At 41.9% G+C, this 23,294-nt stretch overlaps 1 protein-coding gene across 2 annotated transcripts; it reads left to right on the top strand.

Annotated features, from left to right (window-relative positions):
• Nucleotides 1–9,150: 9,150 nt before the first annotated feature.
• On the top strand, nucleotides 9,151–21,622 carry PARP11 (poly(ADP-ribose) polymerase family member 11; the record flags this gene model as incomplete). Of its 2 annotated transcripts, none has more annotated exons than XM_082311082.1 (8): nucleotides 9,151–9,186; nucleotides 12,848–12,976; nucleotides 13,075–13,195; nucleotides 14,437–14,512; nucleotides 16,085–16,157; nucleotides 16,245–16,375; nucleotides 20,247–20,398; nucleotides 20,839–21,622. In XM_082311082.1, the coding sequence occupies 8 exons, from the start codon at nucleotides 9,151–9,153 to the stop codon at nucleotides 21,150–21,152; spliced, it is 1,032 nt and encodes a 343-aa protein (XP_082167208.1). In that variant the 3' UTR covers nucleotides 21,153–21,622. The 2 variants fall into 2 exon arrangements, with proteins under 2 accessions (XP_082167208.1, XP_082167209.1); XM_082311083.1 differs by lacking the exon at nucleotides 9,151–9,186 and adding an exon at nucleotides 9,247–9,503.
• Between the last annotated feature and the right edge of the window lie 1,672 nt (nucleotides 21,623–23,294).

Here is a 23,294-nt window from a genome sequence, read left to right as displayed (position 1 = left end):
GGTCCAGACCGTGCAAGTTCAGGATCAGCCATAGACAGAGCTGCTACGCAACGGCGATGGAGCACAGGGAGGAGCCAGTGGCAAGGCCTCTGCTTAAAAACAGTTCCCAAGGGAAAGGAGGGACAGGCCCTTGCTCCTAGCTTTCTGCCCAACAGCCCTTATCAGCAAAGGAGCTGGATTTGGACTTGGCCACCTAAACTCTAACTGAGCCAACTAAACTCCTAGAAGAGGGATGCATGCCGGGCCCTGACACGCTGACCCCATCTCCTTCTTCTCCTGACTGGAGACTCTGGCTGGACCACGACCCCATGCACTACCTTGCCTTGCCTGGGAAAATCAGTGGACCCTGTAATCAGCACACCTGCTCTGCCCTCCCTATTCAGCGGGAGTGCTGTGGGAGTGCACCCTGGCCACTGAGGGCATTACCTGTGCTGTGGCCAACCCCAGCTCCCTGTTTGCCCCCCTTGCAGCTCTCCAACAAATGTGTGCGCAGCCATTTCACCATTTCCTTCCCGCTCCCCGGGCCGCCCCTCCTCTTCAGGCTTTGGTCACCACCCCCTGACAAACCTAGGCTCAAGCCCTCCTAGCGCGGCTGGGAAGCCTGTTGGAAAACATTCTCTTGCCCCACCCCTGCGTGGCACCCTGTGTCTCCCCAGCCCTCCCCGTTCCTCAAAGAGGGGGACCATGGTCATAAAAGCCAAAGGTCTGTCTGCAACACTGGCTGTGCGGTCAGGTGTTAACCCATAGGTTGGGTGCCCTCCTACCCAGGCCTTTTCTCTCCACTGGCAGGACCAAGGGAAAGGCACCTGGGCCCCAGCGCCCTGTAGCCACTCTTGGTTTGTTAAGGTCTCCCTTGACAGTATCATTGGTGCACACATGGGTGAGTAGGCCAGGGGTAACAGGCCAAAGTCCAGACATGCCTTAGTGCTCTCTGCAGCAGCCCCAGTCCAACCTCCCTGCAAGCAACAGATCATGTGAGGTAGCAAGTAAGGTCAGTAGCTGGGTGCCTCTGTACCCTGTAGAAGGAAGTCCCCAACCAGTGTCCCACACCACTTCCTCTCAGCGCTGGTTCAAGTGTGGTGCAGATTCACCTGGCTATGATGCATCCCTTGACAAGTCATAGCACCAGTGTTGTCCAGGGTAAACAGTGGGGTGATGCAGTGAGTGGATTAGACCAGATGCTGGGATGCATGTATGTGCACACATTTGCATATGGGATCATGCTGTAGCTGCGTGGAAGCTGGACTGTGTGTACAGCAGAGACTCAGAGGTTTTCTTTTCTCACTTTGTGGCAGGTTGACCCCCGCCTGCAGCTAGGCACCACACAATATCTCACTCACTCCCCCCACCCCCAACCCCAGCAGGATGAGGAGAGCAAAAGCGAGAAAACTCATGGGTTGAGATAAAGATAATTTAGTAAGTGAAGGAAAGAGGAAAGGGGGGGGAAGTGATGCAAAGGCAATTGCTCACCACCTCCCACAAGCAGACCGATGCCTAGCCAGTCTCTGAGCAATTGCTACCTTCCCAAAATCCTCCTTCCCTCAATTTTTATTTATTTCTGAGCATGATGTTACATGGCACACAATATTCCCTTTGGTCAGTTTGGGTCAGCTGTCCTGCTTGTGTCCCCTCCAAATTCTTGTGTACCCCCAGCCTACTTCCTGGGAGGGGCTGAGTGGGAAAAAGTCTTAATGCTGTGCAAGCACTGCTCAGCAATAACCAGAGCACAGGTGTGTTATCAAGGCTGTTTTAGTCACAAATCCAAAACACAGCACCGTACAGCTCCTACAAAGAAACTCTATCCCAGCCAGACCCAGTACATTCTTATACATCACTTGAGTGCTGGTGGAAAGAGACACCATGAGGATACACAGAGATGTGGGATGTAATTTTGCCTCTTCTTATGCATGACTATCCTCTCCAGACTTCCCAGACAACCACAGGCTCCCAACCCCACAGTTTGCAGCATGGGATTTTCTCTGATCATCTCAATTTTGCTCACTACATTCCCCGGACACAGAAGAAACTGACAGTTGCTTCTGCTGCCCGATGTAACTGGGCACAAAAGTGTTCCGCAAATGCTTTTCTCTCCTCAGAGACAATATTAGCCCAGTACAGGGAGCAAAGAGATGCTGCACAGCAAAGCCATTACCTACATGAGTGTTATTCACTAGGAGGTGAAGTGGGCAGGAATGCCGTCTCCAGTCATTGAACAAGGTTGCAAGTAATCCCTGCATCCTTTTCTAGGTTGCAATGAATGGTAGGAGATGAGTGCATCAGGCTATAGGAAAGTCTTTTTTTTCCCCTATGTATAGAACTATCCTTTGTATTGAAATCTCAGGTTGATGGAGTCCAGTGCAGGCATGATACGTACACTGGAGCACAGAAGGACTATGCATAGTAAACACACTGTAAGGAAGGGAAACAGTGATGAGTGAAGTCTAGTCATTAGAACAACACACTGCAGGGTCAGTGAGAGCTGAGCCATTCAGCTGTTTGTGTCATCCTTGAGAAACTGTGCTGGTGCTGGCAGACCCATGGTTTTGGAGGTTATCTAGTTCTCTGACTGTGTTTCAGCTGTTTGGCTCAGGCCTTAACGTCATTACGCAATGCTTCAGTTAGTGATACGTGGTTTTGTTAGCCTAGAAAAGGTAGAAGTCCAAAATGAGTGCAGGTATCAAAGTGTTCTGGTTCCCCTGGGCTCTGCTATGTCCTTCTCCAGAGAAAAACCAAAGAAAAAGCCTTCCAGCTCTCTGCTGCTGCTGCAAATGCATCTATTTGCACTTAAGTTCTCTTAATGTCAGCTGAAGATTTGGGAACTTCCTGGACTCCTCCTCCCTTCCAAAAAGAAGACAGGCTGAGATGCTGAAGCTCAGTCTATGCACAGTTGCCAAGGCGATTAGCTCCAGGGCTGGCACGATCAGCAGCAGAGCACTTCAGTGTGGTGCACAGGGGGGTTTCCCGAACTGGAGGAACCTCAGGGGGAGCGGAGAGCTGCCAGGAGCCTGCAGCTCGCATGACAGCGGCTGACGAGACCTGGCTGGGGCCAGGAGCAACAGGACCCAAGCCCCCACACATATAAAAGCAGCCCTTGGGGAGCGCGAGCGACCAGGGTGTGGCGTGGCAGCAGGGGCATGGTGCGGCAGTTCGCGCAGAAGGGCATGCAGGAAGGGCGCCGAGGCTCTGCTGGCTCTGCCAGTTCATCCACCCAGCAGAAAGCCATGGCCTCTCTAAGCTCTGCACCCACCACGACTGACGCAGCTTCCCAGACAGAGCTCCGTCGGGAATGCACTGCCACCCAGGTGCCAGGCTGCAGGGTGTGCCCTGCTCTTCCACCAGTACTGGATGGCAGAAGTGAGCACACCTGTGGGAGGTGCGCCTGGGTAGAGAGAGCAAGTCCTCCACTTAGTGACAGAGCTCCAGGAGGAGGTGACGAGGTTGAGGAGTATCAGGGAGTACAAGAGAGAGACTACTGGAATCGCACCCTACCTTCCCTGAGACAGGCCCAGCAGGCAGACAGGACGCATGATACAGAGGATTCCCTGTCCTCTCTCCACCTGGCTGAACCCAGTGACTTAAGAGATAGGAGGCAACGGTGACAAGTTGCTGCCCGGCGCAGCAGGCACATCTCCTCTGTGACCACCCCACCTTCCCAGGTGCCCTTGTGTAATAGGTATGGGGCTCTGCAAGTGGAACCAAACAATAATGAGGACTATGGCTCATCTAGCTTGGAGGTGTCAAGGTTAAGTTGGCCTATGCCCTGCGTCAAAACTGCTTCCACAAAGAAAGAAAGAAAGACGGGTCATTGTCATAGGAGACTCCCTTCTGAAGGGAACAGAAAGCCCAGTATGCAGACTGGACCCACTTCTTAGGGAAGTCTGCTGCCTCCCTGGGGCCCAGGCTAAAGATTTGAAGAGAAAGCTTTCTTACTTGGTACGGCCCTTGGATTACTATCCATTATTGATTTTTCAGGTAGGGGGCAATAAAGTTGCAACAAGAAGGCCGAGGGCGATCAAGAGAGACTTCAGGGCCTTAGGACAACTGGTTAAGGGATCAGGAGCCCAAGTAGTGTTCTTCTCTATCCTTCCAGTTGCAGGTAACAATGAGGGAAGAAACAGGAAGAGCCGGCAGATCAATACCTGGCTCCGAGCCTGGTGTCACTGGCAGAATTCTGGGGTTTTTGATTATGTTTACACAACACCAGGCCTGCTGGGGACAGATGGGATACACCTGTCTCAAAGGGGGAAAAGGATCCTTGCACAGGAGTTAGCAGGGCTCACCGAAAGAACTTTAAACTAGATTTGAAGGGGGAAAGGGATAAAACCAGGCTCACTAGAGATAAGCCTGGGGGCAGCACGCCAATGTTTGAGGGACAGTGTGCTAGCAAGGTCCTTTGGTCTGTCATTTCAGTGGAGGTAGGAAATGGAGAGCCATGCGGCAGCAAAGATGCCACACAAGCACCTGAGAATGGTCACATAGGAATTAGGGCTTCTCCCCCAAAAAAGGTGGCGGGATCAATAGGCCAACTAAGTGCATGTACACCAATGCACGCAGCATGGGCAACAAACAGGAGGAGCTGGAAGTCATTGTGCAGTGGGAAAACTCTTATATAGTTGCCATCACGGAAGCATAGTGGGATGACTTGCACAACTGGAGTGCTGCAATGGATGGCTATAAGCTTTTCAGAAGGGATAGGCAAGGAAGGAGAGGCAGTGGGGTAGCCCTATTTGTTAGGGAGTGTTTTGACTGTCTAGAGCTTGATGATGGTGATGAAAGGGTTGAGTGTTTATTCACCAAAAGTGAAGTAGTACTTCACCAAGTAATGGTGAAGTATTGGGTATGAGAGTGACAAAACTGGGGAAAAAAAAAAAGGACACCTAGGAATATGAAAGAAAAGTGAAGAGAGACAAAGTCTTCTCTTAGCTGTGGGCTGTGTTTTCCATGATTAAGGGATAGAACAGATACTGCTGGGGAAAATGGCTTTCAGTCAGTATCATCAAAAAAAGCATCAAAGAACTTAGATGTTCCCAGACCTTTTCCATTTCACAGAGATTGCAGAATAGGCATAATTGGAGAAAGCACAGCAGGACCAGGACTAAAAGAGTATCTTCTAGAAAACAGAAGGGTGCAGGAGAGTCAGGTTAAGAAAAATCACCTAACACATCTAACAGCTCCTTGAACAACAAATCAAGATGATTTAGACATTCAAGGAAAGAATGCATAATGATTGTTTCTACGGCTTCCTCCACATCTCAAGACCAATGCCGTATTTGAGGTGGACAGCCATTACCTCCAGATGTGACGCTCTGTAATAAGTAGAATATTTCCTCATTCTCTGCTCTTGCCTCTGGGCAATTGTATTCGTGCATGTACAAGTTTGTGGATACCACAGGCTTCACATGCATCCTACAATTTCCTTTGTGCTGCAATATACATGCCAATCACAAAATCTTAAAGTTTTCTGCAAAGTGGCAAAACACTGTCAATCTTTTTTTTTTTTTCATGGCACAGTCATTGTATTGTTACACTTTTTTTTTTTGGCACAGAATGCTTAAATTTTATTCCTTCTTTGGTTGTTCTGTTTGTTTTCTGCTTACTTTCAGTTAATGCTGGCAGAATTTATTTCATCATCATTTACATTATCATTCAATTGCATGAATGCATCATTACACTGATTATTAAAAATTAATCTACTGTGAAATGGCAAATACCAAAGAATCACCCTCTTTCTCCACTAAGAGAATGTATAATGGAAGGAAGTTTACCTTCCTTGTCTTATCCTAGTTGATACATTCAAGGGCAGAGGGCAGCTATTCAGAGGGATACAGACAAGCTGGAAGAATGGGCTCAGAGGAACCTTACGAAATTGAATAAGGGCAAAAGCAAAGTTGTGCACCTGGGAAGAAATAACCCCTGGCAACAATACAGGTTGGGAAATTACTAGCTGGTGAGCATCTCTTCTGAATAAGTTGTGATTCTGGTGGATGGAAAGCTGGATGTGAGCCAGCAGTGTGCCCTGGTGGCAGTGTAGGCCAACTGCATCCTTGGCTGTAAAATACCAAGACCCTACCCCGTAGTTCAAAGGAAAGGATTACTAGCATTTGTTAGATCCCATATAGAGATTGCATCCAGTTTTGGGCCCATCAGTACAAGAAAGGCACTGATCAACTGAAGCAAGTTCAGAAGAGGATCACCAAGACAGTGCTGGCGCACTTGCCCTGTGAGGAGAAACTGATGGACCAGGACTTGTTTAGCCTGAAGAAGTGAAGGCTCAGGTGGGAGGAGCTAACCAGAATCTTCCAATACCTACACAGGTCATCAAGAAGACCAGGCCAGGCTCTTCACAGAGGTGCATGGTGGTAGGACAAGAGACAGGAGGCTTAAGCTCTAATGAGAGATACCAAATGGATATAGGGAAAACTTCTTCACCATGATGACAGTTGAGCATCGAGCATTGGAAGAGGCTGGACAGAGAGGTTGTGCAGTCTGTATCCTTGTAGGTTTCAAGACCTGACTGGACAGAGCCCTGAACAAAATCACCTGATCTCATAGTTGACCCTGCTTGAAGCAGGAGGTTGGGCTAGATGACCAAGGTGCGTTCCAACCTGAATCCTCTTTTAATCCCCTGAATGATCCAATTAAAAAGGCATTATGTTAGAATACTGACTGTAATTTCCCTCTACTTCAGCTAATTTTTAGCACCTTGGAGACACTGTGCCTGTTACTTCCCTATCCAGGTAATCAGTATACCTGGTTAGGTAAAAAGGCATCAGAAGGAACACCGAGGGAGCTCATCTCACAGGGTTACAGTGAAAGGACAAGAGGTAATGTGCACAAGTTGCAACATGGGGAATTCTGGCTGGACAAAAGGAAAAAAACTTCTTGCCCCTGAAAATTGTTCAGCAGATACGCCTGGAGAAAAAAAAAATTGGCTGGACGAGAAACTGAGCAACCTAATCTAGATTTGAAGTTAGGCCTGCTTTGGTAAGGAGACTGCATTAAAGAACTTCATGAACCTTCTCAAACCTAGATCCTCGTATGATCCTATGTACCAGGGAGTTTTCTCTTTCACTTCCATTTGACCATTCCCTGCAAAAATGTGTAACTCAAGTTATGTGGCCAAGCCTCTCCGTTTTCTGCCTTTTTGCTGCTTGAAGTAGAGGCTCATGAGAATCAATTAATGCAATTATGTCTTCTCCAGATAGGCTGTTAGTCTGCACATAGTACATGAGAGCCACAGAAATCTTTGGATTTTAAAGGTTTTTAAGTTGCTATTGCTATGAAGAGTCTGGCATTAGCATGTAGCTTCCTGAGAATACAGTCACTCTAACAAGCTATGTTTTCACTGTAACTTATCTTATTTCACTGTAACTTATTCTTATCTCAAAAGAGAGGCTTATGCTCCATTATTAATTATCAGGTCTAAAACATACAAAGAAAGAGAAGAAACACAAAAAAAAATCTCAACTCTAACCCACACTTCAAGGCATAGCAGCAGAAACCTCCTTAAAACTTTTGGTTGCTAGACAGCTGTGTATTGTGCTACTCTAACTTCAGATATACTTATGCAAATTCTGCAAAAAGCCTGACCATTATTTAAAAAATACCCAACAGGCAATAATAACAATAGGAATAGATGACTCAAAGAGGCCCACGTTAGACATAAAGCATTGCCAGTATCTTTTCAAGCAGAAAAAGGTGTTCAACATTCTGTAACAGCTAAGGTGGTAACAGAATCCTCCCTTACTTTTATCCTGTGTATATACTCATAAAGCAAGGCAGCACAGGCAGGCTACATCCCCACAATCTTCATGTGCTTTCCAACAATGTCAATACAAATATCATGGCTGGAGAAAGATGTCTCTACTTCTGGAAAACTCCTTTATTCCAGAAGCACCATGTTGATGCCAGTGAAATACCCCCAGTGATTCACCACAGGCTGCTTAACTTTTTAACTCAGAAAAATAACCTTTTCTAACTGGATTAATTCTAACCTAATTCAGAGGCAAGATCAGCACAGCCAGAATCTGCATAGACATCCTGCCTCACACACCCTCAGAATTAGAGAAACTCATCGTTTTCAGTGGCGTTTTTGGTGTGCTGCTCAATGAAAATCCTTCACAGCAGGACGCACTGTAATGGCTTTGCACACCTTTATGAGGACTGCCTGTTTTTTGAAGTTACCAGCCCACTGGCTGACTGCAGACTACTTTAGCAGGCATCACTGCCTGATTTTCCACTCTGCCGCTCTCATCCTAGAGTCTCTGCACAAAAAGGCTGGGGTGGGCTACATTCGTGACTATGGCCTCTCTTACTAAGCAGTCCTAGAGCTGCTGCTGCTGCTTCTAGAGCTCCGTTATAGCATAAAGCTGCCCGCAGGCCCCAAATGTCCAGTTGATGAATGCCTGCAACAGGCTGCAGTTCCTGTTCCCTCTTTGCATTAGGTAACCATACCTCATGCATAGTATGAATGGTCACTTCTGCTGCCCTGCCTGGTGCCAACATGGTATCAGTTCTTTAAAATGCCATGTGTACAGAATTAAATGCATATACAGGCTGACATACATGTATATTTCACAGAAAAATTACGGACTGTAAAAATTCCTCGGTAAAGCAGAGGCCTGTTGCTATCCAGGAGGACAGCCAACACTCAAAAGAACTAAAAAATAAAGTCGTGGGGTACAGAGCAGCGAGGGCTGCTGCTGCACTGGAGCACCTCACCGCCACAACGCTACCCACACCGCATGGCACCGAGAAGACTGCCGGAGCCCGCACGACTGACGGGCGACACCCGCAGCAACGCCGCCGCCGCGGGGGCCGCCGGAGGCCCCGGGCGGGCGGGCGGGCGGGCGGGCCGCGGCCCTGGCCGCTGCCGGTACCGGCACTCCCCGCCCCGCTCCCCGGTAGCACGACGAAGGCTCCGCCCCCTCCCCAGCCCCGCCTTCCCCACTCGACATTTGCATACCAGGCCTCGCCCCTCTGTGTGACGAGCCTATCGAGCGCGACCTATAACGGCTGTTGCCCCACCCCTTTCTGCTGCCACCGATAACGGAAGCGCCCGGAGGCCGAGCCGTGGCGCGCCCCGCGCGCGGTCTGCGCGCCGCCCCTCCCACCCGCACTCCCCCCCCCCCCCCCCCCCCTCCGGGCAGCATGTGGGGAGCGAGCCCGGGGTGGGCGGCCGATGCGGTGAGTGCGGGCGGGAGGGGGGCGGGGGAAACGGCCGCTCCTTTCCTCTTTTTCCGACTCAGCCCGTCCCCGTACTACGCGCGCCCCGCAGGCCGCTTCCCCGCCCGCCCCCGCCGGCGAGCGCGCTGCCAGGTGGGGGAAGGGGGCGGGGGGCGTAGGCCACCATCTTTGGGGAAGCCTGCGACCCAGCCGGAGAGGTGCTGGTGCTGCGCTTAGATCGCCCACCCCGCCGTGTCCTTGAGCTCTAATGGGATCAGCTCTGGAGGGGGTCGGTAAAGGGGGTGACTGCAACGGTGGTCCCCTGCAGCGCAGAGGGGGTAAGTGGTGACACAGCTGCGGAGGGTGTTGTCATTTCGCCTTGCGTCCCGTGCGAGCGCTAGCGCTCTTCTTCCGTCTCGCTTCCCCTCCCTGGCCCTGCACGCTCGCCCCAGCCAAGTCTCCCGCTCAGGTGCTGTGTTCTCTCAGGAAGCGCCAAAGGGTCCCTTGGCACGGCTTATGTTCCCAGCAGGGAACGGTGCAAAGTTGATGTTTGTAGGCAAAAAAGTCTTTGGCAATAAAGCATGATCTGCCAGGTGGAAGCAGACAGCACAGGAAAGCAGACAGAACAGCCCGTTGGGATGCGTCTATATTTTTTACCCTGAGGGTGGTGAGACACTGGAACAGGTTGCCCGGAGAAGCTGTGGATGTCCCATCACTGCAAGTGATCAAAGTCAGGTTGGACGGGGCTTTGGGCAACCTGATGTAGTGAAAAATGTCCCCGCCCATGGCAGCGGGGTTGGACTAGGTGATCTTCAAAGTTCCCTTCCAGACCAAACCATTCTGTGACTCTATGCACTGTAAAGCATGTTTATCATTCAAACTTAGAAGTACTTCTGGAAAAATGAGGCAATGCATTACCAGTAGTAGTAAAGCCATTCAGTCACAGCACAATACACAGCGAGCATTCATTCTGTTTAGGAGGATGTTTTTGCTGTCAGAGTAATTGTGTTTAATTTGAGCTGTTCTGGTAACTCCTGGACCAGAAGAAACTGCTAATAATGGGAGTTGAGAGGCCTTCTGTTAGCAACAGCATTGCTAATAAAATTCGCATTGCTGCATCTTCGATAGTTGACATCCTGTCATCCAGAAAAACCCACTGAGAGTTTTCTGCTCACTGTGCATGCATTCAGAGTTTTTGGACAAAAAGCTACCTGCTCCTTATAAATGGTGTAGGTATGATTTTAAATTCATCAGTAAGCAGAGCAATTTCCTTTGAGCATTTTGGATCTGTATCACCTTTGAGAACAGCTCTCTTGTTTTTATGGCTTTACATGTTCATGCCTTTGGGTCATTCATACTTCTGAGTATCCTGCAGTCTACCTGCTTACCCTAGACTGTGTGACTAGGGTAATACATGTGGATTAAATGTAACATTTTTAAAAGCTACAGGAATAACTGTCTCCTTAGTAAATGGTTTATTCTGGAGGATGTGTTGCCCCCAGAGGAGCGTAAGTATGTTGATGGGGCACAGATGAACATGCCTTCTCTGTTTGTAACTTGTTCAAAAGGCATTACTGATTTCATTGATCAGATTCAAGGTCCTGAACTAACATTGGGATGGAGCTGAGGTCTGGCCATTTTAGTGAGAACATGAGGAAACTAAACATTACCAAAAAAGCCTGAATTTACTTTCCTCGGAGCTTTAAAAAAGTGTAGACTACCTCTGTAGGAGAGAACATAGCCAAATACTTACCTGAGAGGAAGAATTAAGTTGAAGGTGAAAGATTGTCATCAAAAGATGTTGGCCAGTTGTGCTTTAACACCAATCAAATGTAGGCTCTGTGGCTTTGTATTGCTGTGAGGAATAGAATAAATGTTGGTAGATGCCCTCTGAAATAGGGAACAGTTTTCTTACCTCTTTCAAAATATTTTTACATGCAGCTGATGTACCTTTAGTGTAGTTCTGCTTGAACTTGAGGCAGCTATCTATGTATGTAGCCTTGTGTAGGCTTCCCTTTGTACTAAAGTAGGTTTGCCCTCAGATTCTGCAGTTTAGAGTTGTTGTGGAGGTCCACTTCTGATTCCTCTGTTTTCTAAGTATCTAGATTTTTGTAGCTCTTTAGAGCTTTTAATGATTAGAATACAGTCTGTAGCTATTACCTCAAAGAGGTTTCTGGGATTGTTTGTCAAACAATCACAGAGGGCTAGGTTGGGAAAAATAAGGGAGAAGGGTAGTGCTAGAAGGAGTGCCTTCTGCTCTCAACTCCTGCCCCAGCAGCACTGGCTAGTTGGTGCCTACTTCTAGTCTCCCGTATTTGTCTTCTTCAGGTCTCTGCTTTTTTCTGAGTTGAAATGTCCAGAAACACCTGAAGCATCCATAATATTAACTGGACATTATTTGACTTATTTGTGCTGGAGGGCATTATTCCATTAGGTGGAAGCAAAAGTTAAGTTGAGGAAATCGTTGGGAAGAGTCTTGGTTAGGCAGTTAGAGTGGATGAATTGCTGACCTTTTCTGGGAGTAGGGCAAGCTTCTTTCTCTGAAAGATTCCCCACAACCTACTTAGAATTTTTGCTTGGAGGGAGTGTGGCAGACAGAGTTGACATGTTAGGAGATATATGCAAGTGGAGTCAAATACTTTCAGAGTTTTCAGGATTTTGTTGATGAATGAAGAACGAGCTGAAATCTGGCAGGGACTGTTCTTCTAAAGGTATTCTGGCATAGCTCTTGGTAGGCTTGAACTTGTCTAGCTGCTTTTTGAACTTCCATAAATTTGCAGCACCCACAGTATATCATGAAAAGGAATTCCATAGATTGCCATCTGGTTTATGAAGAAATTTCTCTTGCACATGTCAGATTTAAAACAAGTGAAACCTTTGATAGGTGTCTCCTTATGTTGGAAGAAAATGTGACTTGTTATTCCTTCTACGGTTTTGTCATGGTTTTGTAGATCTCTGCTGTATCCTTTCCTCGGTCCCTTTTCTTCTATCCTGCAGAACCGCAACTATGGTAGTCGTTGCTTGTGTGGAAGCCACTTTGGCTTTTGCTGTGAACCTTCTTTTTAATTACAAGTACAGAGTACCAGTAATTTTACTGTATCGTTTTTAAGTGGGTGCATTAAGGGGGAAACTAACCTTCATGCAGTGTTGAGGAATAATGCACTGTGGACTTGCACAGTTAAATAATTATATACTTTGTCTTAGTTTTTAAATTTTTTTTCTAACAACTTCTGATATCCAGTCTGATTTGTTCACTGTTGGTGAGTACCTAGTAGATGTTTTCATCAAGCTGTCAGATGTAACCCCGACACCTCATTCCTGAGTGGTATGTAACTCAGAGCCTATTGTATATATGAATGGCCTTGCTCATATGACCATCAGTATGAACTTTAGCACCTCTCTCTGATCTGATAAAGCCTGTAGCTCTTGCCTTTACTGGCACGCTTACAGACATTTGATGGAGTTTTGAAAATGTTTAACTAACTTAAAGGATAATACTGGATAAGTAGCAAATTGAGAATTTTTCTCTGAAAAGAGAAAACAAATCTGCCCTCCACCTGTCAGGGGTTTTTTTTTCAAGTATTGCAAATTGACTTTATTTTGCTTTTTTATGAATTTCTCAATTAATGCATTTTTGCAAATAGTATCAAAACTTTTTTGTGTATGTGTGTGAATGTTCCAGGAAATGCTTCAAAGAACGTCAGAAGATTTTTTTCCAAAGATGGAAAGTTCAGTTGAAGAGATGGATACCTCTGATACCCAGTGGGGCTGGTTTTATTTGGCTGAGTGTGGTAAATGGCATATGTTTCAGGTAAATACCTATGAAGTTATATTAGCTGTTATGGATTCCATACGTCAAACTACCTATTGCTGAATTTGTCTAAATGTGCTTTTTCATCTGTTTTGAAGACTGATTCGAACAGTCATTGCTCTGTTAGCAGTGAAGATATTGAAAGGAGCTTCCGGACAAACCCACATGGTTCTGTTTCTTTTACTACTGCAAAATTTAACTACACGCTAGACTTTTCAGGTATGTATCTTTTCATAGAGTAAATTTAAATACTAGAAGGTGCCAGATACATCAGTTCACTTGTTCATTCAGCAAATTATTGTCCTTGTATCTAGTGCAAAAACTTGTGATTGGAAATGTCATCTTTACTGGAAAGTACATAGGAATTTTTACAAGCAGCTGCCTTGTTACATTTTCTAGTGTAGTTTATTAATAGAGTAGCATGTCTTGTTTAGTAGCACTCCATCATGTTACTGCTGCTTACCTCAGCTGTAGGTGATATGTACCATACATCTATGGGACCGGGAAGTTTGAACCTTTTTCCTTTAACGTGCAACTGCTTGTAAGCTTGAAAAAACTCTTCCATTCAGAGTCTGTATAAGAAACATTGATATGAAGGAAGCTTTCTGCAAAGTACTGGCAGCAAAGTGATTTAATAATTCAGCAGGCAGTTGAAGCCAGTTCTGTTGTCAGAATAACAAGGAGATAGGCAAAAGGATTTTCTAGTAAAGATCTCATCTATGCCATGCTTGTAGAGTACAGATTACAGGATTCTAATGTATGTAGCTAATTATATATTAATCTGTCCTTTGTTCAAAGGTGTGTTCTAATGACTTTTTTTTTTTAGCTTTTCCATCCATAGATTGTTTATTTTCTGATTGAATTACGAAACAGATATATGCTTAAATAGAAGCCTCTTCCAAATCAAAGAAAATAATAGTATTTCAAATACAGAAAGCAGGGACTGGGTAAAACAGTGATGTACTGGGAGTGATGTAGTATGTAACAATACAAGGAGTTTTATGTTTACTCGTGTTGAAATGTCTGTTTAAAAAAACCTTTGTTTTGCATCCAGAATAAAAACACTAAATGCAAATACTAAAAAACCATTTTTATGTTACTGTTTGTAGGTCATGCTGTCTTGCATTAAGGATAGTAGTAATATGCTTTGTCATCCTAGTTGTATTAAAGTCAGTGGAAGTTTTGCCAGTGGGGCTGAATGTTAGATGGGCATTTTAACAACAAACATTTTGCTTGTGTAATATTTGCACATTTTGCCAACTCGTAAAAATGACAGTGATTCCAAGGCCAGCATTTAGAAACATTTATCGAAAATGCTGATTTGTTAATTGTTGAAATAGGAATTCCTGTCAAGCAACTTTGGGTGTAGTAATGTTATTTAAAAAAAATGACACTTAAATGTTTCATATGCTATAGATGAATTTGAGAAACTTTCATCCTAACTCTTGTTTTATGCTCAGTGATGAAACAAACCAACCTAACTACCCTTAAGCAACGTCCAATAAAGCGAGCTCCCTTTTCTATCAGTGCTTTCAGGTAAGGAAATAAAAGGAAGACTCCTTATTTTTATTTTATTCCTGATTCTTCTAAGTAAAATGAAACAAAAAAAGTTTTATATTTATTGTTTATATTTATTTACTTTTTGCATCAAACAATTTGAGAGGTGAATCAAGGCGGGAGAGCTAGTCAAGTGAAGAAAGAAGACATTTCATAGGAGATGAGTGACAAAAGAGTTTTTAGTTTGTTTTTTATCTTTTTTTCTGAGAAAGTAAGTAGCTTGTAGTGGGAGAGGCAAGGCATACTGATATCCTTTGGCAAGGGTCTTAAAGCTGTGTCTGACTTTAGCCATTGGAGTCCCTTGCTGGAAATACCTGTTGGATCAGAATTGCTGTGGAGACGCAGCAGCAAAAAATGGAGTAGTTAGTTCCATTGTAATAATGACTTCATAAACTATTTAGAAGTATTATTGTAACAGCAAAGAAGATTGAGTTATATTTTCTTGCCTCTGTGATTTGAAATTACAAGAAATTGCATCATAACAACCAGATTGTTTTATGCGTCTAATGGCTTTAAATTATAAGTTTCTTGACCATTTGATCAGTCATCAGATGTAAAGCTGTGCTGAGGTAAATCTCATACTCACTAAACAATAAACTGATATATGCAGTGATACTACCACAGGTAAAATTGAATATATGGAATATGTGGGTTTTTTTCCCAAAATAGTTTCTTAGAAATAGTTTTAGTTCTGAATTGTAGTCTGGTTATACTTTCAAAAAGAAATTTTGCATTTGTAATAAGAAATGTAGTAGCAATCTTTTTACACTTGACATTCAAGAAGTCCTGTTTTTTTGAAGTGTCAACTGTTTTTTCAATGGATATTTGCTGAAGAGCGCATGCAATAATGTGGCAATTCACTTCTGGTTTTTTGTTTCTTGAATAATTGCATTCAGTACTCTCTTTCCACGTGATGACGCCATTCTTTATTTTCAGGAGGTTGCTTCTTTTAGTCACGGTTTTAAGGCTCAAAAGCTGCTACATATGTGGTGTATATGCTTTAAACACTCTTTTTTTGAGGGTTTGGGTTTGTTTCTTTAAAAACAAATTCAACTGTAATTTTCCAGTGTGTATTTCTAACATGATGCTTTTAAATACTTCAAATGAGGGCTCAGTTTCCAGAGGCTTAGGCTGGTTGTAATTCTTCATAGTTTGGAATGTTCGGGCTATATCTACACTCTCACATCTCTAAATTAATGTTGCTCTCCTGATGTTGCGGACCTTTCTGACCATCTCTTCTGATTTATCTTCCTATCTTTTGTTGGGTAGATGGTATATTAAAACTGTTCATTACTGCGGTTTATTTCTAATAAGTTAAGCCAGAATTTGAGTACAAAACAAGGCCTCTTGCCTTTGACCTTGCCTGCTGACAACAGCCTTTGTTTGAATTAAAACTCTAAGTAGTTTTGTATAAGTTTCGGTTGGTTTGGGGGGGGGGCTGTTGTTTTTTTTTTTTTTTTTGCATACTGTATTGTTTGGAGCAGGAGTTTGACAGGAAGAAAGTGCCTCCTGTCCTTGATGTGATGTGTTTCTACCTTTTTTTGTTTCTAGTTTCATCTGTGAAAATGAAGCTATCCCTATGCCTTCACATTGGGAGAATGTAAATACTGAGGAGCCATATCAGGTAAGAGTTGGTATGCAAGTTGGTCAAAAACGTATGATAAAGAAATAATGCATCGAAGTGAAAGCGTACTAACCTCTTTTTTTCCAGCTTATTCCATTGCAAAAGAAAACAAACGAATATAATGAAGTTTCTAGTCTCTTTGGAAAAACAATGGATAGCCACCGAATTAAAAGAATTAAGAGAATACAAAATCTAGACTTGTGGGAGTTTTTTTGCAGGTGAGATTATTTCTAAAACCAACAGTCTTAGGATTGTTAATGGAGCAAATCTTGAAGGCATGTAGCAGAAATATGTTTAATTGCTTTTATTATTAATGAAAATGTGTTACTTTTTATCTTTTTAAAATTTTCTTATTTGTCATTCCTCTGTATTCAAAATTCCATTTTCAAGACTATGCAGCTTCTATAGGTGCAGAAATGTAATACTTGTAGAAATGCATTAGATGTAGATGTAGCACAGATAAGACTGATGCATTAAAGATGTTCAGGATGTCCATGTGGTAGATGCCCATAATACTTACAGTTAAGTACGGAGAACAAAAATAAGCTTTCAGTAAAATAATTCCTTGACAGGCTTGTATTATTTTAATTTTTTATAAACAAAGCAAATGAATATTTGTGGCTTGTTTTATTTCTCAACTTTATGAAATTTAGGGCAGAATTAAGTGTCTGATTAGCACATATTCATGTAATTTCTTTAAGTTTAATGTGCTACAAAAGCTTTTTCTAAGTTCTCTGCTCTTCCCTCTTCATGTTGTGCTGGCCTGGAAGAAGTAGGAAGTGCCAAGTTCTGTTTCCACTCATTTCGTAGTATCAGTCTTAAGCAGTTGTATTTGACAAAAGTTATTTGTGTAGCCTCTGATAAGGAGTACATGTCAGAATCAGTTTTATAGATGTATTACACTATTAAAACCAACTGAACTAAGTTAAATAGTGAGGAAATAACTAAGCAGGTGTATGTTAAGAATTTGCATAAGTTGTATGATTTTTTTTAAAAGATATGTAATTTATTGTTAATTTAAAGCTTATATCATGAATATGCATAAGGAAATGAATTTAAGTTCTTGGTTAAGAGAGTTAGCCTTCTCTTAATTGCAAATTTGGTTACAGTTACCTGTTTAAGTGTTAAGGCTTATTTGGTTGGCCTTGTGTTTCAACATCTACCTTTCTACAAATAAGTTTCTGTAGAGGTGTATTTATACCATCTTAATACCAATCTTAATTTTTGAGAATAGGAATAGCAAGCAGACTTCAAAGTAAATGTCCTTTGAGTCTCCAGTGTAGATTGGGGGGGGGCAGGGGAAGACCTTTTTTGCTTAGCTTAGGAACTGATGTCATTTGGAGAGTGTACTAGTTTTCCTGACTAGTCAGTGAGTAGAATTCATGGTTTAAGAACTCTGAATCTGTGGATGCTGTGCTAGAATATTCTCAGGGTACGAAACTGAGAATGGGAATTAGAATTTCATACATCTGGAGTATTACAGTATTGCCATATAACTTCTAAACAAGGTAGTTTTTAGTACCTGCACGGTATAAAAGTATATGGAGAAAAGTCATTTCAGTTTTAAAACTTTTTTCCTGTATCAAACAAATACAAGTGAAAATGAAAATTGCTATAATAAGTGTATGCAATTGAGGCTTAGCTGCTTTTCTGCTGAGGGTAAAATACAGCCTTGGAGTAGATAGGCTTACACACACTGGTGAAGAAATTAATTGCCTGGTAGTATATTACAAAGAAGTAGGTATTCCAGCATTTCAAATTCACTAAAAGTTCTTTTGGTGTCCCATGTGGGAAAGTGAAAGTAACAGAAGATGAATCTTAGTCTAGCATATTTTGGTTTATGCATCTCAGTTCAGAGTTGTAGAGGAGTACAGCAAGTAGAAAACAGTGTTTGAGATTGCTGATCATCTTTAGAAACAACTTGTGTGCTTCCTTATGTACAAAGAGCATGTCTCTGGGTATTTAGTTTTGCTTGAGATTTCTCCTTTATTGAGTGAACTGGCTGTATGAGAGCCTTCTGAGTGGTGGATCAACTTAATTTCGTTTTACTGGATTAGCTTGTCACTGCTGGTGGAAAGTGCTAAGGTGATGTTTTTTAGAATAGTTGGACTCCTCAATTTCTGTTCAAAATCAACAAAAAGTCCTGCTGTAGCATTTCTGTATTCTGCAGAACCACCTTCCCAGTGTGCTCAGTATTTTCCACTATTTAGGAAGAACAATTGCTACTTAAACTTTTGTGTTTTTGAGAAGGTGTTTAGTTTCATTGACAAGGTCAGTGATTAAATTTGAGCATTGCTTGAATGATTATTTGCATCATTGTAGTGGTCAAAACACATTTGCCTGTTATAATAGTTCTCATATTAATGACTATTTTAAATTGGTTTCATGAAATCAACTGGTCAGAGATAGTGAAGGACTGTTACAGAACATTTTTGGACAATTGATTATTCACCTTTTCTATAAATTTGTTCTGTTCCCCTGTTTCAAGAGAAGTTACTCTAGGCTACCTTTATACGTTGTCAGAGATCAGCAGCCAACAATAGAGGGCTGCTGACTGAAAAATTTCAAGTGTTCAGCATTACTAGGCCTGAGCTCAGAGGTGTTCCCTCACACGGGTGGTCTTCTCAAGATGCAGGGAATATTGGCTCCTGGGTTTTGTTGAATTGCTAATAGAGTGGAACGTGAGTGCCTGGAACCTCTCTGCCTCTGCAACAAACTGTCACAAATGAGATTATTAGTAAAACCTCCCAGATGCCCTTGGGATTCCACTGACATTCTTCTGATTTGGAAAGCAGTTGTAGGGGGAAAGAAAGACACCAAAAAAAATTAAGTTGCGAAGACGTAAGTATTTTAGTTTGCACTAAATGGAGGAGAAAAAAAAAAAAAGTTGAACAATAAAACAGAATAAACATATCTTTCAAGCTAAGTACTGCAAGATTTTCACTTCTATGAAATGTACTTATTTATAAATAATGCATAATTTCAATGTAATGGCATTAATATGATAAAGAATCTTTGCTGCCTGCCTCTTTCCCTGGATGATGGGACTTCCTCAGACTACATCTAAACTGTAGGCCCTGAGAATGCTTCCTCAGTTCAAGTGTGCACTCCACAGCAGATTGATTAATTTCATAAACCTAAGTATGTGCCTGATAAACCTAAGTATGTAGCAGAGTGCCCCATGCACTGTGGCTTTTATAGGAAGAGAATTCAGGTACATAGACAAGAACAAAGCTATGATGCACTCTGACTTGTTTTTGTCTGGACAGTCAAGGGATCATAACTATGAACAGCTCAGTGATTTAGACACAGGTCCAGAGTCAACGTCTTCATGGATCTTGGGAAAACCCATCTGACAGAAAGTCACTTTAAAAAGATTGATGGAAAATATCTCTGTTCTTTAATTGAAGGTGTGCTATGGCCTTCTGCCCATGAGACTGTAATATAGGTTCACCTGTAGTAGAAGGTTGTTGGGGTTTTTTTTGGTTTGGTTTGGTTTTGTTTTGGTTTGTTTTTTTCAAAATTCTAGAGCAGCGTAACCCTCTCAATGCATGACTTATCTCTTTTAGAAAGTATGTGAACCATAAATTCAGAAAAACATTATGAAATTATCATGTTGAAGTAATTTTACCTAAAAATTCAGGTAATTTTATTTTTAATATTTTTGTTGGCTTACCTGGGTAATTATACTTTATAATCCACTAACTTTCTTATCCCTCCCGCCATGCTATTTAAGTAGGTGGAGGGAACAAAATGGGAGAAAAATACCTTTCTTTTAAAAATGTATCTGCAGAAAATGACCACGTTGAAACTAATGCCAAATGAACAATGTTGATAAAATTGGTATAAAATACTTTTTTTCCTAATCTTGGATTACTTCTGAAAATAGTGCACAGCATCCAGAAGTGTGTGATTTCTACACACGTACCTTAAGAATTCTGATCTGTTTAGAAACTAGAATCATCTAGACACTTGTGAAAGTGGAATGTATGGAGTGTTTTAGGTCTGTCCCTTCTGCAGTGTTTTCAGAGTAGTAACTTAATTTGATTGCACAGATGTTTGTAATGCTATGTTGTGTGTTCTCTGTAGGAAAAAAGCTCAACTAAAGAAGAAAAGAGGTGTCCCAACTATTAATGAGCAGATGTTATTTCATGGCACCAGTAACGAATTTGTTGAAGCAATATGTATTCATAACTTCGACTGGAGAATAAATGGGATGCATGCTGCTGTATATGGAAAAGGTAAGTATTTTTGTCACATACAAGAGTTTGGTAATCTTAACAGTCCAACATTGTTAGGTGTTCCCTATAATATGTTCTTTGTGATGTACTCCCTGTGTTTATCAAAGAGCTGTTTAATATAGCTCTGCTTTTGCATCAAGTGTAATTAAGAAAGTTAGGATGCAGCAGGAATGTAATTGTCACAACTGGCTGGTAGGACCAGGGAGCGTGGGGAAGGGATGCCCAACAAAGCAGTGTTGATCACAAGAAAATCTCCCTACTAAAATGTTCCACTAAAAATATTTGGTCATGTTGCTATAATATAACGATTTAGAAAAAAAAATCGGATTGCTAATGAACATAAAAGAACAGACATCTTTCATCATCCTGCTACCTATATGCATGCTGTAGTAGTTAAGCTGTCATAGGAATGTAATGAGATATTTTTTTTTATTTCAAAGGGACCTATTTCGCAAGAGATGCATCATATTCCAGTCGTTTCTGCAAAGAGGACATGAAGCATGGAGATACTTTCCAAATTCATGGTGTGAATCTGCAGCCTCATCTGCATAGACCAGATAAAGTCATGTTTCTTGCTCGTGTGTTAACTGGTGACTATATCAATGGTGATTCAAAATACATGAGGCCTCCTTCAAAAGATGGAAGTTTTGTGAACTTGTATGACAGCTGTGTGGATAATACCTGGAACCCAAAGATTTTTGTTATCTTTGATGCCAATCAAATCTACCCTGAATACTTAATAGAATTTTGTTAAGTTTGAAAGGAGCTGAACTGAATATTGTTTGTGTCTTTTTGATACTTCTGTTCCTTTTGTAAAGACAATATAAAAACATGAAGCATGAAGGGAGGTGAAAGAGAAGCTAGCATATGTTTATGGAGGAGGGAAGCGATTAAACATTTAAGAGAGACTGTCAAACTGTTTTTAAAAATCTGTAAACTTTACTAATGCATTTTTCAAATGTAGAGGCTATTAAAATTTGAAATTGCTTAGTGAGCCTTAAATACATTGGGCATTGGTAAGTTTTCAAAGGCAAGATTTATGTTCCGATTTTTTTTTAATATATTACAAGTATTTATTCATGTGGTAGAAATATGCCTGTAATATAGTATGCATATGATGAAACTAATCTTTTATAAAGATTGTCTTTAGAACATAAAAATAACAACAACATAAAAAAAACAGGGAACTTGGCTACATATGTGTGTATGTCTGTGTTCTGTAGTGCACGTTGCTTTATGTTTGGAGGCCTCTTAGTTTGGATTCTAAACCTACAAAAAAATCCATCTGGAGAAAACTGATGAAGGAGCTATGAAGTTCACTGAAGCTGTTACGTTTAACTTTAGGTACATTTTACTGTACGCTTCAATTATATACTTGCAAAGCTTTAATCATATACTTGCAAGATTACAAAACCCTTGCGGTAGGATTTGAACTTTGGTTTTGATGGAAATGATGCTCTTGTGGTTGTTAATTGTTTGGTATGTAACTGTTGAGTTCAGTGTTCAGCAGTGTTGAGTTCAGAGTATCAGCAGTGCCATACACCTTTCTGAGTTCTTATTCTACAGGATTTTTGCCCTCTTGTTACCGTATGCATGTGCATGCACTTACATTCATGCAGCTGTGCTGCTGTGATTTTTGCCTGGTCAGGGTTTAAGAAGCACTCAGTGCTCGTGTACGTGCTGTTACAGAAGACAACGTTTAGATTAACGTTACTGGAAATAATGCAGTTAAACTAACAATGAAAACTTCAAAAGATGCCATCCTTTAATTTTTAAACACTTTAACAGAAAGCTTTCAATAACACTTGTGTAGATCAGGTTTTCATAACTGATATAGTTGTAAAGTTACGGAGTATTTTTTACATGTAGAAAGAGCAAAAAAGACAATATTTGGGTAAAAAACAAACTTGAGTACCTAAATACATGAAGAGCCTGAAGAAAGGGCTGTTACAGTGAAATGCACTGAAGTGTTAAACAATTTGCTATGCAATTGTGTCCCTAGTGTTTTTCTTTGTTAAAGGATCTAAGGATCACTAAGGGACAAGGTCTAAGTGGAAGCCTTTCCAGGCTGCTTCTTTGGCTATGAGCAGTAACAATTCCCTATAGAAATAGTATATAACTATGGCAGAGAGAGAATGATCTGTATTGGTCTGTCATGGAATTGTTAATGGACTTTTCAGATCAAAGGCTATGTTTAAAATCTATTGTATTTAAAAGGCACTGCAGCTGGCATGACCAAGGCTGCTCAAAATCATATTAAACCTATGGAACTGGAAGCAGAATATAACTACATATCTGGCATCATAACTGAGGACACAAACATCTCTTCCTTCTCCTTAGTGCTGTTATCTTTGCCTGTCAATGGATCTTGCACAACTTGGGTGTCTGTATTTATAATTTCATGGTAGCTTTTCCTTTTGCTTCTGTTCCTAAACCATTTAGGGCTGAGATGCATTTTCCTTTATTTTAGTGCAACATGAAGTATGATCTCTGACCCCAGTTGGGAACTCTAGGTTCTACTGTTGTAGGCATGATTTATGTTTGATTCACTACTATGCTAGCTGCACAAAAGGCACGTTGTTCCCCACATCGTATAAAATACTTAATAGCAAATCATGCAGGGAATTTGTGTATTACTGACTCCTTTTTATTCTTATACAGTATTCTACAGAACATAAATTTAATGAAACTAACAAATATACGTGCTCTTGTTCCTTTGATTTGGTCTTTTATTTCTTCTGAGGTCTGAACTGACCTTTTTAGTTAAGAAAACTGAAGTTTCTTTTTTAGTGTCTCATGGACACAAAATACCATAATCTATACTGATCTTAGTGACTTTTCCAATTGTTTGTGTCGTGGTGTCTTGTTTACTACTTAACTCACTTCAATTGAATGG

This window comes from Platalea leucorodia, assembly GCF_965183815.1.
Source record: "Platalea leucorodia genome assembly, chromosome: 4".
Lineage (NCBI taxonomy): Eukaryota > Metazoa > Chordata > Aves > Pelecaniformes > Threskiornithidae > Platalea > Platalea leucorodia.
The sequence above is the reverse complement of the archived record's forward strand: the minus strand, read 5'-3'. Positions and strand labels throughout refer to the sequence as shown.